Source organism: Chiloscyllium plagiosum, chromosome 33 (genome assembly GCF_004010195.1).
Source record: "Chiloscyllium plagiosum isolate BGI_BamShark_2017 chromosome 33, ASM401019v2, whole genome shotgun sequence".
In the NCBI taxonomy this organism is placed as follows: Eukaryota; Metazoa; Chordata; class Chondrichthyes; order Orectolobiformes; family Hemiscylliidae; genus Chiloscyllium; species Chiloscyllium plagiosum.
The window spans coordinates 13,544,109-13,567,237 of record NC_057742.1 but is presented as its reverse complement, the minus strand read 5'-3'; the positions used below and the strand labels follow the sequence as shown (position 1 = coordinate 13,567,237).

Below are 23,129 nucleotides of genomic sequence, written 5' to 3'. Positions count from 1 at the left end.
TGTTAAACTCGAGGAATACAAACCAAGTTTATGTGATGTGTCCTCAGTCCTTGCACAGCAGGTTGTATTCCTCCACAAGCCTTTAGGAGCTGAACTGGCTCTTGCGTCTGTGCACTTGACCCTGAGAAGTACTTGAAGCTCCACATCTTGTGATGTAGCAAGAACAACCAGCCCATAGCTGTCTTCTGCCATATACCTGAGCTTCTGAGGAGATGGCTGGAAGCCTACACATGGGAGTGTCAGGAAGCATTGTCATGGTTTTCATGCTTGCTGAACCATTAGTACAGGGTTACACTTGGCCACTGAATGGATGGTAACACGTAGATTTCAGAATCCGTTCCATCTCTACATTCACAGCCTGAGTGCCAGGAGAAACAGCACTTCCCATTCTGGTCACAAAATGCCTCAAGGAACAGTGAGAGAGAGGGTTTGTGGCTGCAAATTTTCTTTGGTTTTCCACGGGACACCGTTTAACACCACTCACGTGTATTTCCTTCAATTAAGTCTCCTGTCATCGCTGCTCACAAATGTAAAATTTGATTAAGGCATCAAATTGCCTAATTCTGCCTAACTGTCTAATTCAGTTTAAAAGAATATGTATACCAGTCCTTTATCCATTAACAAGAAAATAACTATTTATTGGCATCAATCTCTTTTCAACCAATGACAAAAATTAGACAAAGTTAAAAATCACACAACACTAGGTTATAGTCCAACAGATTTATTTGGAAGTACAAGCTTTTGGTAGCTAGTTACCTGACAAAGGAGTACCTCCACATCATAAAAATCAGACAAGTTGAATTGCTAATCTATGACTATGTAACTTAAAATTTACTCCTCATGAAATTCCCATGTACATACAGATAGACACACAAAGAGCCAAGATATTGATTTTGTGGGTGGGGAAGAAAAGAAGTACAGTTCTGGCACAAGTCTGGATCACAGACCTCGGTTAGTTATCTTCTTCTCACTTTCTTTTGACACCTTCCTGTGCTGCATTTTGGGAAAGCAAATCTTAGCAAGACTTATACACTTAATGGTAAGGTCCTAGAGAGTGTTGCTGAACAAAGAGACCTTGGAGTGCAGGTTCATAGCTCCTTGAAAGTGGAGTCCCAGGTAAATAGGATAGTGAAGAAGGCGTTTGGTATACTTTCCTTTATTGGTCAGAGTATTGAGTACAGGAGTTGGGAGGTCATGTTGCGGCTGTACAGGACGTTGGTTAGGCCACTGTCGGAATATTATGTGCAATTCTGGTCTCCTTCCTATTGGAAAGATGTTGTGAAACTTGAAAGGGTTCAGAAATGATTTACATGGATGTCGCCAGGGTTGGAGGATTTGAGCTATAGGGAGAGGCTGAACACAGGGTTGGAGGATTTGAGCTATAGGGAGAGGCTGAACAGGCTGGGGCTGTATTCCCTGAAGCGTCGGAGGCTGAGGAGTGACCTTATAGAGGTTTACAAAATTATGAGGAGCATGGATAGGATAAATAGACACAACTTTTCCCTGGGGTGGGGGAGTCCAGAACTAGAGTGCATAGATGTAGGGTGAGAGGAGAAAGATATAAAAGAGACCTAAGGGGCAACGTTTTCACGCAGAGGGTGGTACGTGTATGGAATGAGCTGCAGAAGAAGTGGTGGAAGCTGGTACAATTGCAACATTTAAGAGGCATTTGGATGGTTATATGAATAGGAAGGGTTTGGAGGGATATGGGCTGGGTGCTGGCAGGTGGGACTAAATTGGGTTGGGATATCTGGTCGGCATGGATGGGTTGGACCGAAGGGTCTGTTTCCATTCTGTACATCTCTACTGTATGACCTTCCAGTTATTTGCTCGTGATGTGAGGTTGTGGATATAGCATTTCTTTCACTAGTTGAGGATTCACGCTTTTAGCGGCTCGGAAGGCCATTTTCTCTGTTTTCCTTTTGATGAGGGGGTTTGAAGGGAGAACATCTTATAGAGAAAGGTGAAGCAAAGTAGCAGGCTACTTAGAATTTTCCTTACTCAACTTTACACAAGTAAAGATGGAGTTGTATGCTTTCTCATTGCAGGCCTGATGTTTCTGCTGTTGAAAAATCTGGTGCTGGAAAAACACAGCAGGCCAGGCAGCATCCGAGGATCAGGCTTATGCCCGAAGCATCGATTCTCCTGCTCCTCGGATGCTGCCTGACCTGCTGTGTTTTTCCAGCACCACATTTTTCAACTCTGGTACTCCAGCATCTGCAGTCCTCACTGTCCCCTGATGTTTCTGCTGTATTGTCCATGCCATGACTGTGGCTACAGGAACCAATCAAGTGGTTGTTACTATGTTGAGCTCCTCCTGAACCCACAGAAGCTGGTCCTGATTGAAAAGCCAATCAAGAGGCTGTCATTGGGCAGAATTGTCCTGAGCTTGCATCAGTGGTGCCATTCTGTCTGGAATGCTCTCTCACTGTTTCAACAAGGTGACATTGCAGATAAAACATACAACGTATTCCAGTAAAACCCAGAAGAATTGTCGGTGCTGCAAATCAGTAACAAAAGCAGAAACAGTTCTGAGGGAGGGTCACTGGACCGGAAGCGTTAACTCTGATTTCTCTCCGCAGATGCTGCCAGACCTGCTGAGCTTTTCCAGCTATTTCTGTTTTGGTTGTGTATGTATTCCAGTAAACTGTTTTTAAAACTGCATATACCTTCATGTACAATTCTCTTGGTTTAAAGCAGTGTCTTTCACCATTTCTAGTTCACATTCTAAAAAAAATTAAAGTGGCCATTACGCTATCAACTCCTTTCCAATCTTCACAGATGCTAATCTAATTGCTGAGTATTTCCTTCATTTTCTGATTTTACTTCATGTTTCCAGCATCTGCTGAACTTTCGCAAAATTTATGGGCTTTCATTTAAAGAAGTATATCATTTTGATTTATTGAAGCTGACTTATTAATGGTAATAGTTACTCTGATTCAATCTGTTCATCTAACTTAAAACATTGCTTTAAACGCAGTCAGCAAATTCATTTGCCATCTTCATGACACTTGTATAATTGTCAGACCATTAGGAATGGGTTGTTAATGAACGATGCTAATTTCTTGTTTATAGTTGCTAATTAATTTTAATTACAAGATTTATTTTACTCAAGTATGCTCAAGGTTGGTGATTTATTTTTGGGAGTGGTGTGCACTGTGTTACAAATTTGTCTGAAAACAGTTTTAATAATTGCTGTGATAGACAAGATAAACTGCATTTAAATTTGCATTTGACAGGTATATTTGCTTGAATTGCTTTTGAGATTGCTCTTGGCGTTGCTTCTATGTAGCAGGAACGTGAGGTATGAATTACTGTGGCAATGCTGCGATCGCCATGGAGAGACCGAGGAGGCACATTCTGAATTGACCCTTTCCAGAATAGTTGTCAGGGCCACCAAGCTGGTAATCTGATCCACATCAGCCTTCCAGCAAACTGGCTCCTCAGAGTCTGAGCTGATGTGGAACATGTGCTGTTACATGCATGTTGTAGAATAGTAGCTGGTGTAGGTCATTTGGCTCTTTGAGCCTCTTCCGCCATTCTATATGGCTGATCATCCAACTCAGTCCCCTGTTCCCACTTTCACCTCATACCCTTTGATCCCTTTAGACTTAAGAACTATATCTCACTTGGTCTTGAAAACATTCAATTTTTTTGGCTTCAACTGCTTTCTTGTGACAAAGAATTCCACAGGCTCACCACTCCCTGGATGAAGACATTTCTGCTCATCTCAGTCCTAAATGGCCGACCCTATATCCTTAGACTGCAACCCCTGTCTCTGAATTTCCCAAACATCGAGAATGTCCATCCTGTATTTTTCCTGTCTAGTTCTGTTAGAATTTTATAGATTTCCATGAGATCACCCACATTCTTTTAAACTAAATCCAGTCTCTCTTCATATGTCAGTCCTGTCATCCCAAGGATCGGTTTGGTAAGCCTTCATTGCACTCTCTCCATCACCAGAACAACCTTCCTGAGATAAGAAGATTAAAGCTACATACCATACTCCAAGCGTGGTATCACCAAAGCCCTGTACAATTGTAGCAAGTCATTCCTGCCCCCACACTTGAATCTTCTCACTTTGAAGGCCAACATATTATTTGTTTTTTTCACTGCCTTGTGCACCTGCAATGTTTTCTTTCAGTGACTAATGTACAAGGACACCAAGATCTCACTGTACCTTCTTTCCTAATTTTTTGCCATTCACATAATAATCTGCCTTTATTTTGCTACCAAGGTAGATAACCTCACATTTGTGTTGGGTGGCACGGTAGCTCACTGGTCAGCACTGCCGACTTGCAATGTCAGGGACCTGGGTTCGATTCCAGCCTCAGGTGACTGTTTGTATGGAGTTTGCGCAGTCTCCCTGTGTCTGTGTGGGTTTCCTCCCACAGTCCAAAGGTGTGCAGGTCAGGTGAATTGTCCATAGCATTCAGGGATGTGTAGGCTAGGTGTATTAGTCAGGGAAAATGTAGAGTAATAGGTGTAGAGGAACAAGTCTGGGTGGGATACTCTTTGGAGGGCCGACATGGGTTTGTAAAGCCTGTTTACACATTGTAGGAATTCTAATTCTACATTGTGCTTAATTTGTACCCTGGAGCTTTGAATAAATGATGATAGAGGCTTCAATTTTCTGTTTATTACATGGCTGAGCAGGGATCATCTGCCACTGGTGTAGTTATTGTTAATTAACCTGTTCAGACAATTATGAATACCTTTGTGGCAGATGGGATTTGAGCCTGGATCTTCTGGGCCTGAGGTAAAGACACTATTACTGTACCCAAGACCCTCTGCTTCTGACATTGGAAGGACTTTCAGATTGCTACTCAACCTGTTTATCAGTGAGTTGCATCTGGAAAATGTTCAGTAACTAAAACCTGATGGATTGAGATTCCACATTTGTAACAGTTCATTTTCAAAAGTCAAGAAGTTAATTGGCAATAATTAACTTATCATGTCAGTAAATGCCACACAGATTTGAAATAGTGGCTTTATTTCCTGTGATAAGTTCAGTTTGCGCCTAACACACAAAATGTTAACTTTATGTTGTTCAATGCATTTGAAAGCTGAAAAATCAAGTGCCATTCTAGTAAAGCTTATGAAGGGGTAACATTACTTTGATTTTTCGGTTGAACCGTGGGTCTACATTTATATATCAATCAACTAACAGCAAGCTGCACTAATATATTAAGACTGTTTGATGCCAAAATCAGAGCTAGTAAGTTGTTTCTAAAATATGGGATCATGGATACGCAGTGCAGTTCTATTGCCTCTTAAAGCCGCACCTGTGTGAGTGTCTCTGAGGTGCAGGGACCATGGAAACCATGTGCCAGCACTCTGATTGACAGAATCCTCACCACAGATCATTGTGATGTAAGATCCATCAGATAGATTTGCTGCCACCATCTTCTTTCCTGGTAGGGATCTGCTTGATCTGGTGTTGTGGACGAAGTCCACTTATAACTGACTTGCTTTAAACAAAATATAATTCATTGTGTAATAGCAACTGAGTGCGAGTTACATTGTTGCTGAGACAATGTCTTTCATTTCAATGATGGAGACTTTGGTGTTAGGATCAGAGTGGTGCTGGAAAAAGCACAGCAGGTCAGGCAGCATCATCTTTCCAGCATCTGCAGTCCTCACTTTTGCCTACTTTGGTGTTAGGTCTAGATCCTTTGAGCTTCAAAGCTGGTTCCCTGCCTGCATCCATGCAACTTCATCATATTGAGAAGTGCTGAATGCTCTCCTCAGGATTAACCCCTTCAGATCCTTAAAGTGGAAGTGACCATAGTCGCAAAGGACCATCAAGCTGCTCTATCATTAGAGTAAACCAAATGATGATGAGTTTAATCAGTGGGTCACCACACCTCAGGCATGATACTGGGTTGAGAAGGCTTTACACCTTTATAGATATTTTCTAATCAACCTATTCAGAGCTGCTATTGCACACCTCTGTAGCACCCTTATCCAACAGCACAAATTTACTCTTTCAGCTCATACAGTCTAATTGCTGTGCATTTGAACATTCTGATTATATTTGGTGTTGATCAGGGAACCTCCAGATTAACAGATGCTTTGAATATTCAGTTTTAATGTATGATGGATTGTAAGTTTGTAATACTTATTTTCAAGATTAATGTTAAATTATCAGCTTTTCTCGACGGTGCATAAAGTAAGATTGTTTTTTGCTGGTTTACATAGCAGTTTGTCTACTGTTGCAGTGTGAGCTGTAGAGTATAATACCATAATTAATAACATTTTTAGTAAAATATTGGAACTTCTGGTGGAGCATAAAATCTCCAGCTGGGCTTGATAATTATAACTTGTGTTTAATCATATGCAGATTGTGAATAAAAAAACTTTGGATTCACTTCCCTATAAAGCAGAACAAATTAAAACCATGGTTGTTGGGTTAGGAATTTCGTGTTAGTAATGTGTCTCTCTAAAAATAAATGCAATGGAAGTATTTGTATTATATTTTTTGTCAATTGATCTCTCAAGTGCTATTTGTCATCTCCAGCACCAGAATAGCTAAGACTTTAAAACAATGCTTCCCAAATGGCTTCCCTCTATGACCACAGTTGTGCCTTGAAAATTGTTGTGATCCCTCAGTGAGAACTGTGAAAATGTGTAAGTAGAACGTGGAACAGTACAGCACAGGAATGGGCAGTTTAGCTAATGTTGTGCTAAACACGACGCCAAATTAAACTGATCCCTTCTACCTGTCCTTGGTCCATATCCCTCCATTCCTTGCTTGGCTATGTGCTTATCTAACAGTCCCTTAAACAGCCCTATCATATCTGCCTCCACCACCATCCCTGGCAGCACATTCCAGACACCTACCACTGTCTGTGTTAAAAAACATGCCCTCACGTCTCCTTTCAACTTTCCCCCCGCACCTTAAACACATGCTCTGAATATTAGACATTTCAACTCTGGGAGAAAGATTTTGACCGTCAATCCTACCTATGACTTGGAGGTGCTGGTGTTGGACTGGCATGTACAAAGTTAAAAAAATTCACACAACACCAGGTTACAGTCCAACAGGTTTATTTGGAAGCACTAGCTTTCAGAGTGCTGCTCCTTCATCAGGTGTTGTGGAGCATAAGATTGTAAACTACAGAATTTATAGGAAAAATTTACAATGTGATGCAACTGAAATTATATATCGAGAAACAGCTGGATTCTTTGTTAAGTCTCTCATTTTTTAGAATAATCATGTTGGTTTCAGTTCTTTCATATGTAAATCTCAGAACTTTTTTTTTTAAAGTTACATTCTCAAGTGAATCTTAACAATAGGTGTCATGTCAGCTCAGATAATGCGTTGGAGGTATGAGGTGCCCTATGTGAGGCTGTCTGTGCCCTAATGTTCAGACTGATTCTGTTTCTAAAAAAGGGAATTACAGAATCTTATATGCATTCATGCAGTTTTTGAGCAAAATAAAATATAATCCTATCTATGCATCTCATAATTGTATCAAGTCTCCCCTCAGCTCCACCACTCTAGAGAAGGCAACCCTGTTTTTTCTAGCCTCTCCTTATAGCTCATATCCTCAAATCCAGGTAAATCATTTCAGCACTCTCTCCAAAGCCTCCACCACACTTCCTGTAATGTGGCAACCAGAATGAATACAATGCGCTTAAGTGTGGCTGAACCAAAGTCTTATAAAGCTACAACATGACATCGTGACTCTTGTACTCAGTGCTCCAACCAATATAGGTAAGCATGCCATACACCTTCTTTACCACCTCATCTACTTCTTTGGGCACTTTCGGGAAGGTGTAGTAGAAGGGATATCACGGAGAAGACCTGAGTGAGTGGGGGAGGGGGGAACAGAGCTGTGTAGTGGCCACTGCTGTCTCGTTATTTGCAATTGCCACATTTCAGTTTGCAACCTCACTTCAGGTCCACACAAACACACACACACACACGCACAAACACACACACATTAGGAAGCCCTGCCTTAGATCATGGGTACAATCCTGTTGCATTTATACAACTGACCCTGTAAGTTAGTGGCCTCCACAAATGTTTCACAGAATCTTATTGCAAAAGCCACCATGATGATTTATAAAGGAATTCAGTGTTTATTAATCTTACATTAATACAGGAGGAAAATTGCTAAGATCATCTCTGCATCACTATTACAGCACTTAGCAATGTTTCACGATTTAAATGAGTGAGCCAAAATGCAAAAATAAAGAGCTTCAATTCTTTGGAATTGCCAATAGTCTGCAGGTTAAATCTAACACCATTAAGTCGATTTATGATTTCAAAATTTTCAGTACACTTTGCCTGCTTCAATAATGAGTCCTAATGCAAAAGAATCAGTCAAGACTTTTCAAAATTAGGTCTCAGTGTGCAGTTAGCAATATCAATATTTTACACAATTATCTAGCAGATGACGACCTGCTGATGTTGATAATATCCAATTTCACTCCAACATTTCAGGTTCTATCGAAGTTCCTTCACTATGACTGGGTCAAAACCTTGGAGTTCCCTCCCTAAGGGCATTGTGGGTCAACCTGCAGTTTGTGGACTGCAGCAGTTCAAGAAGACAGCACACCACCACCTTCATAAGGGAAATTAGGGATGGGGAATAAATGCTGACCAGCCAGTGATGCCCACATCCTACAAGTGAATAAAAAAAAAGTTTAGGAAATTTTTAAAACTGTTTTTTTTCTCATTGGCTTTACTAATTTTAATGGCTAAAAGTTGAACCATGTAACCCCCACCCTACCGATGGTATATGAAGGAAATGGCATGTAAGATAAAGTGAAGAGCCAGTCTGCACACCTTCCTGCCCACCCCTCACTCCCTGGTTAGCTTGTAACCTGTTCTGAATTAGCTGCTCTTAAATGAGGTCCTGACAGGATCCACAACATGAGCTCCAACACATCTGGATTAGGGAAGACAGAAAGAAGTCTGACCACATAACCACCACTGACTGTTCAGTGACTACTGCTAGCTGTGTGGTGATTTATTTTGGAAGTATGGGGTAAGGACAGAACCAGTTGTTAGGAATGCCACCCCCCACAGTTTACCGTGTACACCAAGATGCAAATATGTCGATTAGGCAATAAGTGAGGCACAGAGATTTTAGCTCGACCTGCAGAGATAAAACGATTTAAAATTTCCCGAAGCAGGGCTGGAGCTTAGTGAGATGATCACGGCTGCTCTTTTTCACTTCTTTTGTTACTGTCTTCCAGATGATTCAGACCAGCAAGATGCTGATTGAATCTGCTGATGCTGTTTATGTGAAGATTATACAGGCTCAGAAAGCTGGTAAGTGCCCATCTTCACTGCACACGCACACTACATGCTGAGTGTTCAGTTAATGAGGAGAATGTTGGAGTGAGCTGTTTTATGTGCAATTAAAAATGAGTGGTTTTGTGTGCTTATTCCTCAACCAGAAAAACCTTGCCCTTAGGATAGGGGCTGGTGATAGAAGTGAGACACTGCTCAAAAGTGAGCATATGCAGGGAACTAATGTGTATTCCTGTTACATAGCATCATAGGTTGTAAGGTTTGCCTATTATGGTGTGAGGAAGAAACATAACTTTGAAGATATAAAAACACAAAAGTGCTGGAGAAACTCAGCAGTTCTGGCAGCATCTGTGGAGAGAGAAGCAGTTAAAATGTTGAGTCCAATATGACTCTCCTTTGCAGCTTATTCTGCACAGGATCTAAAGAAGAGCTCTACCAGACACTAAGTGTTCATTCTGCTTCTCTGTCCACATATAGAACATAGAAAAGTACAGCACAGAACAGGTGCTCATAGTTCAGCTCACCAGCACAATAAAATTACTCAAACTTCTTCTTCAGTTCTCTGGAGAAAAGCCAGCCAGACCCACAGCACCATAATCTCCATCAAATGTACTTTTCTTGATAATCAGGTCCTGGAGTGGGATTTGAATGTCAAGCTATCTGACCTAGAGGTACGGATGCTGCCTACTGCACCACAATACCTCCCACACAGTTACACAAACATCCAAATACCCAGGCAGTTTTCAACACAACACAGAACATTACAGCACAGTACAGGCCCTTTGGCCCACGATGTTGTGCTGAGTTTTAATCCTAATGTAAAATATAATAACTTAACCTATGCACCCCTCAACTGACTGCTATCCAAGTGCATGTCCAGCAGTCGCTTAAGTGTCCCTAATGATTCTGCTTCCACCACCACTGCTGGCAATGTATTTCATGCATTCACAACTCTGCGTAAAGAACCTACCCCTGACAGCTCCTCTATACCTTTCTCCTAAAATCTTAAAACTATGACCCCTCGTACCAGTCAATCCTGCCCTGTGGAAAAGGGTCTGGCTATTGACTCTATCTGTTCCGTTCATTATCTTGTATACATCGATCAGGTCTCGTCTCTTCCTCCTTCTCTCCAGAGAGAAAAGTCTGAGCTTATTCAACCTTTCTTCATAAAGTAAGCCCTCCAATCCAGGCAGCATCTTGGTAAACCTTCTTTGCACCCTCTCCAAAGCATCTGCATCTTTCCTATTGTAGGGGGCGACCAGAACTGGACACAATATTCCAAGTATGGTCTCACCAGGGACTTGTAGAGCTGTAGCAAAACCTTGCGGCTCTTAAACTCGATCCCCCTGTTAATGAAAGCCAAAACACCATATGCCTTCTTAACAACCTTATCCACTTGGGTGGCAACTTTGAGGGATCTATGTTCTTGCACACCCAAATCCCTCTGTTCCTCCACACTGCCAAGAATCCTGTCTTTAATCCTATATTCAGCATTCAGGTTCGACCTTCCAAAATGCATCACTTTGCATTTATCCAGGTTGAACTCCATCTGCCATTTCTCAGCCCAGCTCTGCATCCTGCCTATGTTGCGCTGCACCCTGCAATTGTCCTTGATACTATCGATGGCACCTCCAACCTTTGTGTCTTCTGCAAATTTACTAACCTACCCCTCAACCTCCTCATCCAAGTCATTTATAAAAACTACAAAGAGCAGAGGCCCAAGAACAGAGCTCTGCAGCACCCCACTCAACACTGACCTCCAGGCAGAATACTTTCCATCTACAACCACTCACTGCCTTCTGTCAGCCAACCAATTCTGAACATGCTTCTAGATCTGCTGAGTTTCTCCAGTATTTTGGTTTTTTTAAATTTCAGATTTCCAGCATATTGAAATTCTGTTGTATTTATTGTATGGAATGTTTGACCAGAACATTGAGGGCCGAAGGGCCTGTACTGTGCTATAATGTTCTGTGTTGTGTTGAAAACTAATTGGGTATTTGGATGTTTGTGTAACTGTGTGGGAGGTATTGTGATGCATAGGCAGCATCCGTACCTCTAGGTCAGATAACTTGACATTCAAAATCCCACTCCAGGACCTGATTATCAAGAAAAGTACATTTGATGGAAATTATGGTGCTGTGGGTCTGGCTGGCTTTTCTCCAGAGAACCTAAGAAGAAGTTTGAGTAATTTAATTGTGCTGGTGAGCTGAACTATGAGCACCTGTCAGCTGGTGAATCTTCTCTCACTCAACCGTGAATCTGAACTGGTTAAGTTTGTGCCTAAAAATATTCTGCTGGCCTATTTCAAAAGGACGTTGGTGCTGAATTGGAGAATCCCCAACTACAAGTGCCACAGCTAAAGGCTATTTTTAAAATAAGAAATCCATTTATTAAAAACTCTCTTGTTTAAAAGGAACTTCAGATTGATTATTGGTTATGCTGCTGAATTTACAGAGAACCTTTCAGTAGTGGGCTCCTTTTTGATACGTTGAAGCAGAATAGAGTTATGATCAACATTCTCTTTCTTTAGATATTGAAAGAAACACATTTTGTTTAAACAGTCAATGTAATGAACATCATTAGAACCTGCACTGTGGGATTTACTGATCACTACAGTGTGAGGAAGTGCAAACAGCAGCTGTAGACTGTCAATAGACAGGTATTAGAGAACTTATCTTTTTAGTTACTCATCTCTTTCACACAATTTGCAGCAATTGCTTTTGGGCAGATTCCCAGAGACATTTTTGTTAATATTCATACATTGAAAACAAAAAAATCAATTACAAAAAGATGTTAAATCCCAACGAGTTGGAACAATGTAGCTTTTAATGAATTTTTTAGTTATAGTTCATTAAGTTATATTTCACTGCATGTAGTGATCTTATTCAAATTTTCAAAGCTACAAATATACATTAGACATGGAACCATTTAATGTCTTTATTTCTTATAGAAGTTTAACCCCCAATTTTTCTTTTTCACACTTCTCCTCAGGCGTTGATTTGTATCGGGGTAACGTTAAACATAGACAATGAGCGCTGTCCAAAACTATTTGATCATAGTCACCGAGGTCTCTTGTAACTTCTCAATTCCCTCCTTTGATGGGATGACCTAACACAGTGCTTGATTTTTATGTGGGGTACTGATGGATTGATGCCATTATTTTAATGTGAATATAAACAAAACACAAATCTCCACAGTTTTTCCAAGCTTCCTCAAGTGCTGAATTGGGCCTGCAGTTATGTTTCAGTTTGAAAATGACATCAAAGGGCTGAAATAATTCCAGGAAGGCCGGTATCCCTTACCAAGTCACCCTTTATTTACACGTGTATTGTACATGACACTGACCCAGCTAGCTCAGAGCTGGCTCCTAGTGTGAACAGAACTCCTGTCACTCCTGTCTATATCTGTCAGCCAGATCTCCCTGAATGGACCAGGCTAACAGCCCCATTCAGGGAACTCATATTTTGTGAGGTCCACCTGGCTGATTTTGTTCCACACTACAGGGGTCTAGCTGTTTTCCTGTGACAACTTGGACAGTGTTTGTCTGCAGTGCCTTAGGTTGAGAAACAGTGTTGGAGAACTTGCCAGAAACCAAGCACTGAAACTTAAACAGGGCCTCGTTCTACACAGCCTCAAAATGACTAACAGCTGAAGATGGAATAAATTCATTTTCACACGACAGGATCCTATACATTTCTGTACCTTGTCAGAGTGCCCAGAAACAGAGACCGCAAATATAAGATTAAGTGGGGAAGTTACGAGAAATCTCTTTAGCATGTAGGATGTGCTACCACGGGGAATTGTTGAGGTAAATATAGCAGAGATGGGTTTAAAGAAAAGCCAGATCAGTACATGAGAAAGGAATAGCAGGACATGGTAAGACGGTTAGATGAAGAGTATAGAGGAGAAGCTTCTGTGCAGTATAAATACCTGAGCCAAGTGGTCTCCTGTTGAACTAACAACTTTATCTAATTTTGTTTTATTTCATGCTTGTGAAGAATCCATGGGAATCAACAGTTTGGAAATTCATCCAAAAAAAACACATTTGACTTGGTGGAAATCGTTTTAAAAGTTGCATTCATTGAAATGTTTCAGTGAGGGTTAGGGCTTACAAGTGGACGAGCTGGGCACTGAATTGCCAGGTCTGAGTGTTAGCTCAAATGGTGCAAAAATGTCAGCTACAATCAGATCTAACACCTGACATGAGGTTTAAATAAATTTATGCTTGCAGATCAATAGATAAACAGCACGGTGTGACTCTGGGCAACAAACACTGGCAAAACCCTACTTCATATCCTCTAACTGTTATGTCTGAGATTACAGTTAGTTCAAGATTTCCCCTTACAAAATTATGGAAAACAAACCATGTTATTACTTCAACTGCCACTCTTAGAAAGTGTATCAGTGCAAACATCAGAAGAGGGAGCTATCAGATGGTGGCAGTGATGGTCTTCCATGGATAATGTAGACCTCTGACATTCACTCATACAAGAAGAAGAATGAGAGATGAACAAGATACCTAAGGGTTGCACTGGTGCTAGGATGTATTATACCTTCAGGAGAGGAAAAGTGCACATCAAGAGAGAAGGTTAACGATAAAGCTACTGTGTATCTTTATCCTGGATATTTCTTTAAGCAAAAAGCTTAACTTTAATTTCTTTGTTAAAGAATGTAGAATTGGGAATGTAGTCATTGGAATTGACACATGATCCTCTATATTATGTTCCTTTAGCTATGCTATGAGTAGCTTTCAGAACATTAGATAATAAAATTGAGACCTGGTGCTAGATTTCAGATTGGTTTTGGGCAGTTACACTGGGTGGCGAGGTAGAAAAATTTTGCCTCAACGCAATCCCATTCTGTCCTCTCCTGATGCCTCTTCTCAGTCTGATAGCTGTACTCTTACAACCTGTTAAATACATTAATATATTCATGTGCGTACTTAAGTCTGTGTAGAGGATGTGTGTGTGTGTGTGTGTGTGTGTGGTGTATGGTAGGTCTTGAGGTTTTTATTTATTCAAGAGTCGGTAACCCCAGTCCTTCAAATGACTGTAGGGCTGGCCTTTTAGAAAATTAATTCATTGAATGTGGGTGCTGCTGGTTGGACCAGCATTTCCTGCCCATCTCAAAAAGCCGTAGAGAAGGTGGTGATGAGCTGTTAGAAAGGGAATTTCAAGATTACGATCTAACAGCAGTGAAGGATATAGGACACAGTTACTTAGTTCAAGTCACCACTTGCAGCTGGTGGTGTTGTTATGCATCTGCTGTCCTTGTCCTTCCAGATTGTTGAGGTCAAAGAGTTGGAAATGCTGTTAAAGGAACTTTGGTGAGTTATGCCCTGCCTCTTGGAGATGGTAAACACTGTTTGCCAATGGTGAAGATAATGAATACTGAAGGTGTTGGATGAAGTGCCAATTGTTTTGAGGTAATGGTTCTGAAAGAGTTAATATTTAAGTTGCACTGACTCCAACCAATGATGTCACACACAGTCTTTGGGTGGAGACTGGGCATACTGCACTCGCCTTTGTAAGGAAACAGATGTATTCTGTACAGCTGCTAGTAATCATGCCTGACTAGGAATGCATAGTGTCCTTATTGCTAAGATGCAATTAACCATGTTATTAGCTAAGCACCTCTGTTAGACTCACCAGTGATCTATCTTTTACCATTAAAGTTGTCCACAATATAGATAAAGGAGAATTGGTAGCAGAGAACTAGCTCAAGCAGCCCTCACTATGCATCCTATATTCTCAGAGGTAGTAGATGCCATAAAATGTCAACAATAGTGACGTGCCTGTAGCCATAACCTTTATATGGCTGGTCCAATTCAGTTTTCGGTCAATGGTGATCCCCATGATTTTGATAGTGAGGAATTCAGCAATGCCATTGAATGTCAAGGAGCAATTCTCTCTTTTTGTAGATGATTTCTCCCTGACATTTTCGTGGCACAAATGCTACTTGCCATTTATAAGCTCAGGCTGAATATCATTTAGAGCTTGCTGCAAATGGATGCAAGCTGTTCATAATCTGAGGAGTGGTCAGTGATGTTGAATGTTGTGCAGTTATCAGCTAACATCCCATTTCTGACCTTATCGTGAAAGGAAGGTTATTAATGAAGCAGCTGAAGATGCTGGGCCTTAGTCACTCAGGGTCCTCTGCAGAGATGTCCCACTGGAGCTGAGATGGCTGTCCTCTAACCACCACAACCACCTTCCCTTGTGCTTGGTATAACTGCAACCAGCAGAGAGATTTCCGCCTTATTCCCACTGACTCTAGTTTTCCTGAGGCTCCTTGATGCCACGGTCAGTGAAGTATTGCCTCAATGTCAAGGGCAGTCACTCTCACCTCACCTCTGGAATCCAACTCTGTTGTTCATGAGTGTAACCAATGAGGTTAGAAGCCAAATGGCCCTAAGTGGAACCCAATCTGAGTGTCAGAGAGCAGGTTATTGCTGAGCAAGTGCCACTTGATTGGACTGTCAACAACCTCTTGTGTCACTTTGTTGATGATGGAGAGCAGACATGTAGGGCAGTAATTGACCAGGTTGGATTTGTATAGGACACATCTTGGCAATTTTCCACAATGTTGAGTAGATGTCTGTGTTGTAACTATTCAAACAGTTGGGCTAGAGGTGCAGCTAGTCTGGAGCTCAAGCCTTTAGCACTATTATCAGAAAGTATTCATTGGTTTTGCAGTTTACTGTGCCTTCAGCCATTCCTTAATGTGATATGGAGTGAATGGATTTGGTTAAGGACTGGCATCTGTGATGCTGGGTACTTCAGGAGGAGCCCAAGATTAATTATCCAGTTGGAACTTCTGGCTAAAGGTTGTTGCACATCTTTCAGCTTTGTCTTTTATAGTAATGTGCTGGGATGCCCCACAGTTGAGAATAGATAGATATTTGTGCGTGTTTTCCTCCTGTTAATTATTCCCTGATCCACCACCATTCATGACTGGATATGGGAGACCTGTAGGCTGTGGGATTGGTTAGTCCTCTCTATTACTTGCTGTTTGGCATGTAGTAATTATTTGTTGTTCTGCTCGTGGTGATGGTATTGTTACTTGTTTTTAGGTATTTCTTGGTGCTGCTGTTGGCATGCTCTTCATTAAACTAGTGTTGACCTCTCAGCTTGATAGTAATGGTGGACTGGGGGATCTGCCAGTCCATAAGGTTACAGATTGAACTTGCTGCTGTTGATGGTTCATTGCACCTCTTGGATGAGTAAGGCTGGCTGGGCTTCTATTCCTGGTGTGTTTGGCTTATTCACACATAACTGAACTCTTACCAGGCACAAGCTTGTTCCTTTGACTAATGCTGATCAGAGTCAGATAGCTTGGATTCTTTGCATTGATGAATATTAGTTTGGATTCAAGGACAAATGAAAATGTTGCTACTACCAGTTATGTAATTGGTGTGGTTTGTTTTTTGAAATTTGAAACGTTGGTTAGAGGCAGTTCGGGACTAAACCATCTGTATAGAAAATACCTCTGTAGTGACATAATTAGGAATAATTGGTCATGATTGCATTCTGCATTCATGATCTCACTGAAACAGAATTTAATGATGTTACTACGAGGGAGTTTCTCCACACATCTGCTTCTATCAAACATAAAGCTTTCAGATTATGGGAGGAATGAAAATCTAAGAGATGTATCAAGAAGTTTATAGAATTTCCCGTCATTATAATTCAAATGAATGAGACATTATGTTGCTAAATAACTGAAATTAATAATTTCTTTTGAATTTTTACTTATATCTGAAATATATTTTGACGAATCAGCACTCTGGTAATGCTAATTTAGCAGCCTTTGTTCCATGGAATCATGTCAAATTGACAGCATACAGATGGACTATTCAGTCCAACTGGGAGATGACAGTATTGTGATAATGTCCCTTGACTCGAGGACATGGGTTCAAGACCAAGGGGTGGAATTTAAGTTCAGTTATTACATCAAGATTTGAAAGTTACATCGAGATTGTAATGGTGATTATGAAGCTATCATTAATTGTTATAAAAATCCACCTGGTTGATAAATGTCCTCTAAGGAAAGAAAACTCTGCTTTTCTGGTCGGTGATTGTACATGTGACTCAAGGCCCACAAGAACGTAGTAGACTCTACACTGCCTCAATTGCCCTCACAAACCTCTCAAGGGCATTAAGGGTAGGCATCAATTACAAGCCTTTCCACTAATGCTCATATCTCTTGGAAGAGTAAAACTGGTCTTACGTTGGGGCCTCTTCATCTAAGTCTTTTCATCTGTTTAAATGCTTTAACTTAATCCATTTACTGTATAGAATATATATGAATCTAGATTACATTTCTAAATTAATTTTCCATGTTATTTACAAATTAAGCTCAATAATCATCTAACAATCAAAATATTATTATCATTGTCAGGCTAACACACTTAAAGTCTATGCCAGAAACACAAGAATTGATGTGGCTGGATATTAATAATATCTACCACAGGGACAAAAGATGCAATATGACTTTATTCTTTATTAATACCATAAATACCTCTTGATTTATTTTGATATGAGTACATTTTAAAATTTATCAAGATCTTTGTCCTAATGATAAGCTTCTGGTGTAAATTATTGTTTTTTCTTGTAATAAAATACTCACTTAATACACACTGGATAAACTTAGAGAGTCAAATAATATCCACAGTCCTTGCACAGTTGGAAACAATGACAGTGGAAAATATAAAACCATAAGACATAGGAGCAAAACTAGCCTATTCAACCCATCAAGTCCATTCTGCTGTTCAATGTGACCGTGGCTGATCTGATTATCCTCAACTCCACTTTGTTCCCCTCTCCTTATGACCCTTGATTTGAGTTGAGATTAAAAATCTGCCCACCTTAGCTTTGCATATACTTAAAGATAAAGGATAAGGTAAAGAATTCCTTAGATTCATTGCTGTCCGAGAGAAGAAGTTCATCCTCATCTCCCCGAGGGAGAAACCAGTAATCAGTCTTAATTGGAGCCAATTATACTCGTCAAAGCGATCCATTTTGTGATATACATGTCGGACTAGTACGCGTCATTCACAAGTTTTACTGCTGTGTTTCACTTCTCCCCCAGAGTGAACCAGACAGTATGCATCAATACCTATCAGACTGTCTCAGTTTGCTGAATGTAGCATAAAAACTTTTTGGCTTGTCAAAAAGTTCATCAAGGAGGTTAATCGCCTGTTAACTGGAAGCAAACAAATTTCTCATTTATTCCCCCCACCTTTTGAAAATTGGAGTGTGTTCACAGACATTGGGATCCAGGATATCCCCATATGCATGATTTTTAATTTTACCCACTACTGGTTCCAACCCTGCCGACATCTCAAACTTTAGCCCTTTATGTGTCATTCTCACCGTGAAGATGGTTCCTTGTACCAACTGAAAATAATTGGAATAGAGAAATAGAGTGCCTTGTGATCTGGAAACCTGCAGCTTTTATCTTTGCTGTATTTGAGTTAGCATAGATTTCAAAATTACCTTCAATCATAATAAGTTGGTCCCTGGAAAATATTTTGGATGTCTGCCACTCTTGCCTTCTGAATGCCAAAAGTTATTACACCTTTAGGCCACAGTAACACTGCTGTTCTGGCTTTATTTACAACTAAAATCATCCTCAGGAGCAAAGCTAAGTGGTGAGATATTAAACAGTACAATGCTTGTATGTGAGAATTACATCAGTCTCTCTTTCAGTCTTTTGTCTTTTGACATGACAGGTTACATTGCCTTTTCCGGGACTGAAACATCACAGATCGAAAGCCAGTTTTCCTGGAGTAAGCAGACAAATGAAACCTGATCAGACTTCCTACTTTGGCAAACAAACAGGTTTCCCAACAAAATAACCTGCCTGTTTTGACGGAATTAGAAGTTACATTGTCATTTGGCAGAATACTTCACCTGTTATCATTTTAAACCTGCTGTCCCAACCAACAAGGCAATGTTGTTTTCCCTTGTGGAACTGTAGCTGACCTGTTTCATGCAGAATGGATGTGTCTGTTAATTGCATAAATTAAGGTTAAGCACTTATAAAGGCTCCTGCAGTAATGTCTCTCTCTCTGAGCAGGAAGACCTACCTTGAATTTTCAAATGCTCCAGAAATGTGTAATGGAATCTGTGAGCAGGTTGATTAGACAATATCTAGGTACAGGTGGTAATTACACAGTGAATGGCAGAACCCTTAGGAGTATTGATATGCAGAGGGATCTGGGTGTGTAAATCCACAGATTACTGAAGCTGGCAGCACAGGTAGATAAGGTAGTAAATGAGGCTTTTGGCATGCTTGCCTTCATTGGAAGTGCGTTGAGTATAAGAATAGACAAGTTATGCTGCAGCTTTATAGAACTTCAGTTTGACCACACGTGAAATATTGCATACAGTCCTCGTCCCTGCACTACAGCAAGATGCAAATGCTTTGGCAAGGGTACAGAAAAGGGTTACCAAGATGTTGCCTGGTATTGGGGATTTTAGCTATGAAGAAAGGTTGGATAGACTGGGTTTGTTTTCATGGGAATGCAGGAGGTTCACGGGCGACCTAATAGAATGGCATGGATAGGGTGGAAATTATGAGGCTTTTTCCCAGGGTGGAGGTGTCAATTACTAGGAAACACAGATTGAAGGTGCAAAAGAGGAAGTTTAAAAGAGATATGCGAGGCAGGTTTTTCACACAAAAGGTGGTGAGTGCCTGGAACGCACTGTAGAGGAGATGGTGGAAGCAGACACAATAACAGCATTCAAGGAACACCTGGATGGATACGTGAATAGGAAGGGACTGGAGGAATATGGATCCTCTAAGTGAAAGACAGTTTTAGTATGGAAAGGTAAAATGTGTCAGTGCAGGCTTGGATGGCCAAGGGGTGGTCCCTGTTCTGTATTGTTCTTTGAGGCACTTACGGTTCTTGTGGCACAGAGGTAGTGCCTCTATCCCTAGACCAGGAGGTCCAGAATCCAGTCCCACCTGTTGCAGACGTGTGTTAGAACATGCCTGATCAGGTTAATTGGAAAATGTCTAAGGAGACACTTAGATGGATTTACCCTCCTGAGAGTTGGCAGGGAGGGTTGATAATCAGATGGACTGACACCAGAGAGCTATTTGCCTCCTTCTCACTAGTTCAGAAATTAAATACTGGACGGGAACGCAAACAATCAATCTTCTCACTCTGCCACCAGTTAGGTGGTCAATTAACAACTACTTCAGGGTCATATCCCACCTGGACTGCAATTACTCTCATACTTGCAGGATGAGAGCGCGGCTTACCAGACGGATAAATCATTCTGGGCAGGCTTTCAGTTTGGATGGAGTGAAGTTTCCTCAGTCTGCACTAATTTGGATAAGAGCCAGGGATTGGATCTATGTCAGGGGTTCACCTCCGAGAGCTGACCGCTGCCCTCAATTACAATACCACCTGCTTTTCTGTCCCTGACACCCCCAAACCCAGAAAACTTTCCCAAATAATAGTTGCCTTTCTTGCCTCTGATCCTCGATCTGCAATGGGTGGAGTGAATGGTTGTTGGCTTCCCATTAGGAGCCTTTGCTGTGGTGCTGGCGGGTTTTAGAGATGCCAGCCTCTGACTGGCTACATGTTCTAGAAGGGCAGGACTTCCTGATCCAACTTGGTAATTCCAGTGGAAAGCCCTGCAGCAGCCAATCAGCAGGCTCATTGACATTTGACGCAACAGACTTTCTGAATAACTGCAATAAACTTCTCCCTTTTGAACTTATATTGGCAACAATGTGTTCTCGGCCTTCTTGACTGTACACTTGCTTTATATGGCTAGGAGCCATACACCTGTCATACTTCCCTTTGTGAATAAAGCTAAATCTGAGCAGGGCTGAAAAATGTGATGCTGGAAAAGCGCAGCAGGTCAGGCAGCATCCAAGGAAAAGGAGAATCGACATTTCGGGCATAAGCCCTTCGTCAGGACTTCTTCAGGATTCCTGAAGAAGGGCTTATGCCCGAAACGTCGATTCTCCTGTTCCTTGGATGCTGCCTGACCTGTTGCGCTTTTCCAGCAACACATTTTTCAGCTCTGATCTCCAGCATCTGCAGTCCTCACTTTCTCCTAAATCTGAGCAGGATTGACTTCCAGTCTCTTTTTCTACTCACTGGCTCTGAATTTAGCTTCGGTTGGCTCATTGATTTGGAGAAAATAATATTAATTTTGAATATATGCAAAATTAAAGATAGAAATTCATTTTTCTTTCATTCATTTCTGGGATGTGGGCATCACCAGCTGGACCAGCATTTATTGGTCATCCCTGGGTTGTCCTTAAGAATGTGGTGGTGAGCTGCCTTCTTGAACTGCTAATGTCCATGTGCTGTAGTTAGGCCCACAAAGCCACTCGGGAGGGAAGTCCAGGATTTGACCCAGCAATACTGATGATTACATTTCCAAGTCACGATGGTGAGTGGCTTGGCAGAGAACTTGCAGGGGGTGATGTTTGCATGGATCTGCTGCCCTTGTCCTTCTAGATTGCAGTGACCATGGGTTTGGAAACTGTTGTCTAAGGATCTTTAGTGAATTTCTGTAGTGCATCTTGCTGCTACTGAGTGTCACTGGTGGAGGGTGTGGATGTGGTGTCAGTCAGTCCGGCTGCTTTGTCCTGGATAGTGTCAAGCTTCTTGAGTGATGTTGGAACTGCACCCATCCAGGCAAGTGGGGAGTATTCAATCATACTCCTGATTCGTGCCTTGTAAATGGTAGGCAGGCCATGAGGTGTCAGGAAATGAGAGTTATTTGCTTAGTATTTCATAGATAATTCATAGAATCCTGACAGTGTGGAGTCAGGCCTTTTGGCCCAACAAGTCCATACCGACCCTCTGCAAAGTATCCCACCCAGACCCATTCCTCGACCATAGTACTCTACATTTCCCCTGACTAATGCACCTAGCTTACACATCTCTGAACACTGTGGACAATTTAGCATGGCTGATTCACCTAACCTGCATGTCTTTGGACTGTGGGAGGAAACTGGAGCACCTGGAGGAAGAATGTGCAAACTCCACACAGACAGTCACCCAAGGCTGAAATTGAACCTAGGTCTCTGGCACTGTGAGGCACCAGTGCTAACCACTGAGCCACTGTGCTGCCTCTTTGTTGTTGGAGACTTTATATTTAACACGTCCTCGTCATTTGGATATTATTGATGTCAGTACTTCCTGTCACATCAAGTTGAACTACATCCATTGCTGACATGGTCCCCACTGAAGTATTTTTTCCCTTTGGACTAATCAGTGCTCCTACACGATATTTCTTGCTCTCTCCCCTAACCAAGACTAAATAATGTTTTCATATGTGAGTACTTTTATCAAGTTTCCCTTCCAGCAGCACTATGGGTCCACCAGCACCATATGGTTGTTCAAGAAGGTGGTGTCCTAATGCTTTGACAGTAGTTAGAAATGGGCAATAAATACTAGAACCAACATCCTGTGCAAGAGACAGAAGCTTATCACATGATAAATTGAAGTGTTGTAACTTACAGTCTCTCACATCCTTTTGTGTGTTTTTAGCTCATCTTTGTTTACTTAATTGATACAAATTAATTGGTGATTCAATAAACTGTCTTCCCTGAGCCCAATTTTATTTGTTCTTCCTTTTCCATTTCACTTTATCGCTGACACTGATTGCTTGGTGCCATGCTCTGACTCTTTTCTAGGACTTCAGAACAATTCTTTATCTTCCTTTCTGCTTACAAACTTGAGTTTGGAAACCCAACTTTGATGAGAAAGTGAGGGCTGCAGATGCTGGAGATCAGAGCTGAAAATGTGTTGCTGGAAAAGCGCAGCAGGTCAGGCAGCATCCAGGGAACAAGAGAATCGACGTTTCGGGCATAAGCCCTTCTTCAG

At 41.3% G+C, this 23,129-nt stretch overlaps 1 protein-coding gene across 1 annotated transcript in view; it reads left to right on the top strand.

Annotated features, from left to right (window-relative positions):
* The window catches only part of plcl5 (phospholipase C like 5), a 227,926-nt gene that overhangs the window by 166,253 nt on the left and 38,544 nt on the right, over positions 1 to 23,129 (top strand). Inside the window, exon 4 of the mRNA XM_043674966.1 lies at positions 9,211 to 9,286. Coding sequence (XP_043530901.1) covers positions 9,211 to 9,286 — 76 coding nt within the window. The remainder of the gene's footprint in view (positions 1 to 9,210; positions 9,287 to 23,129) is intronic.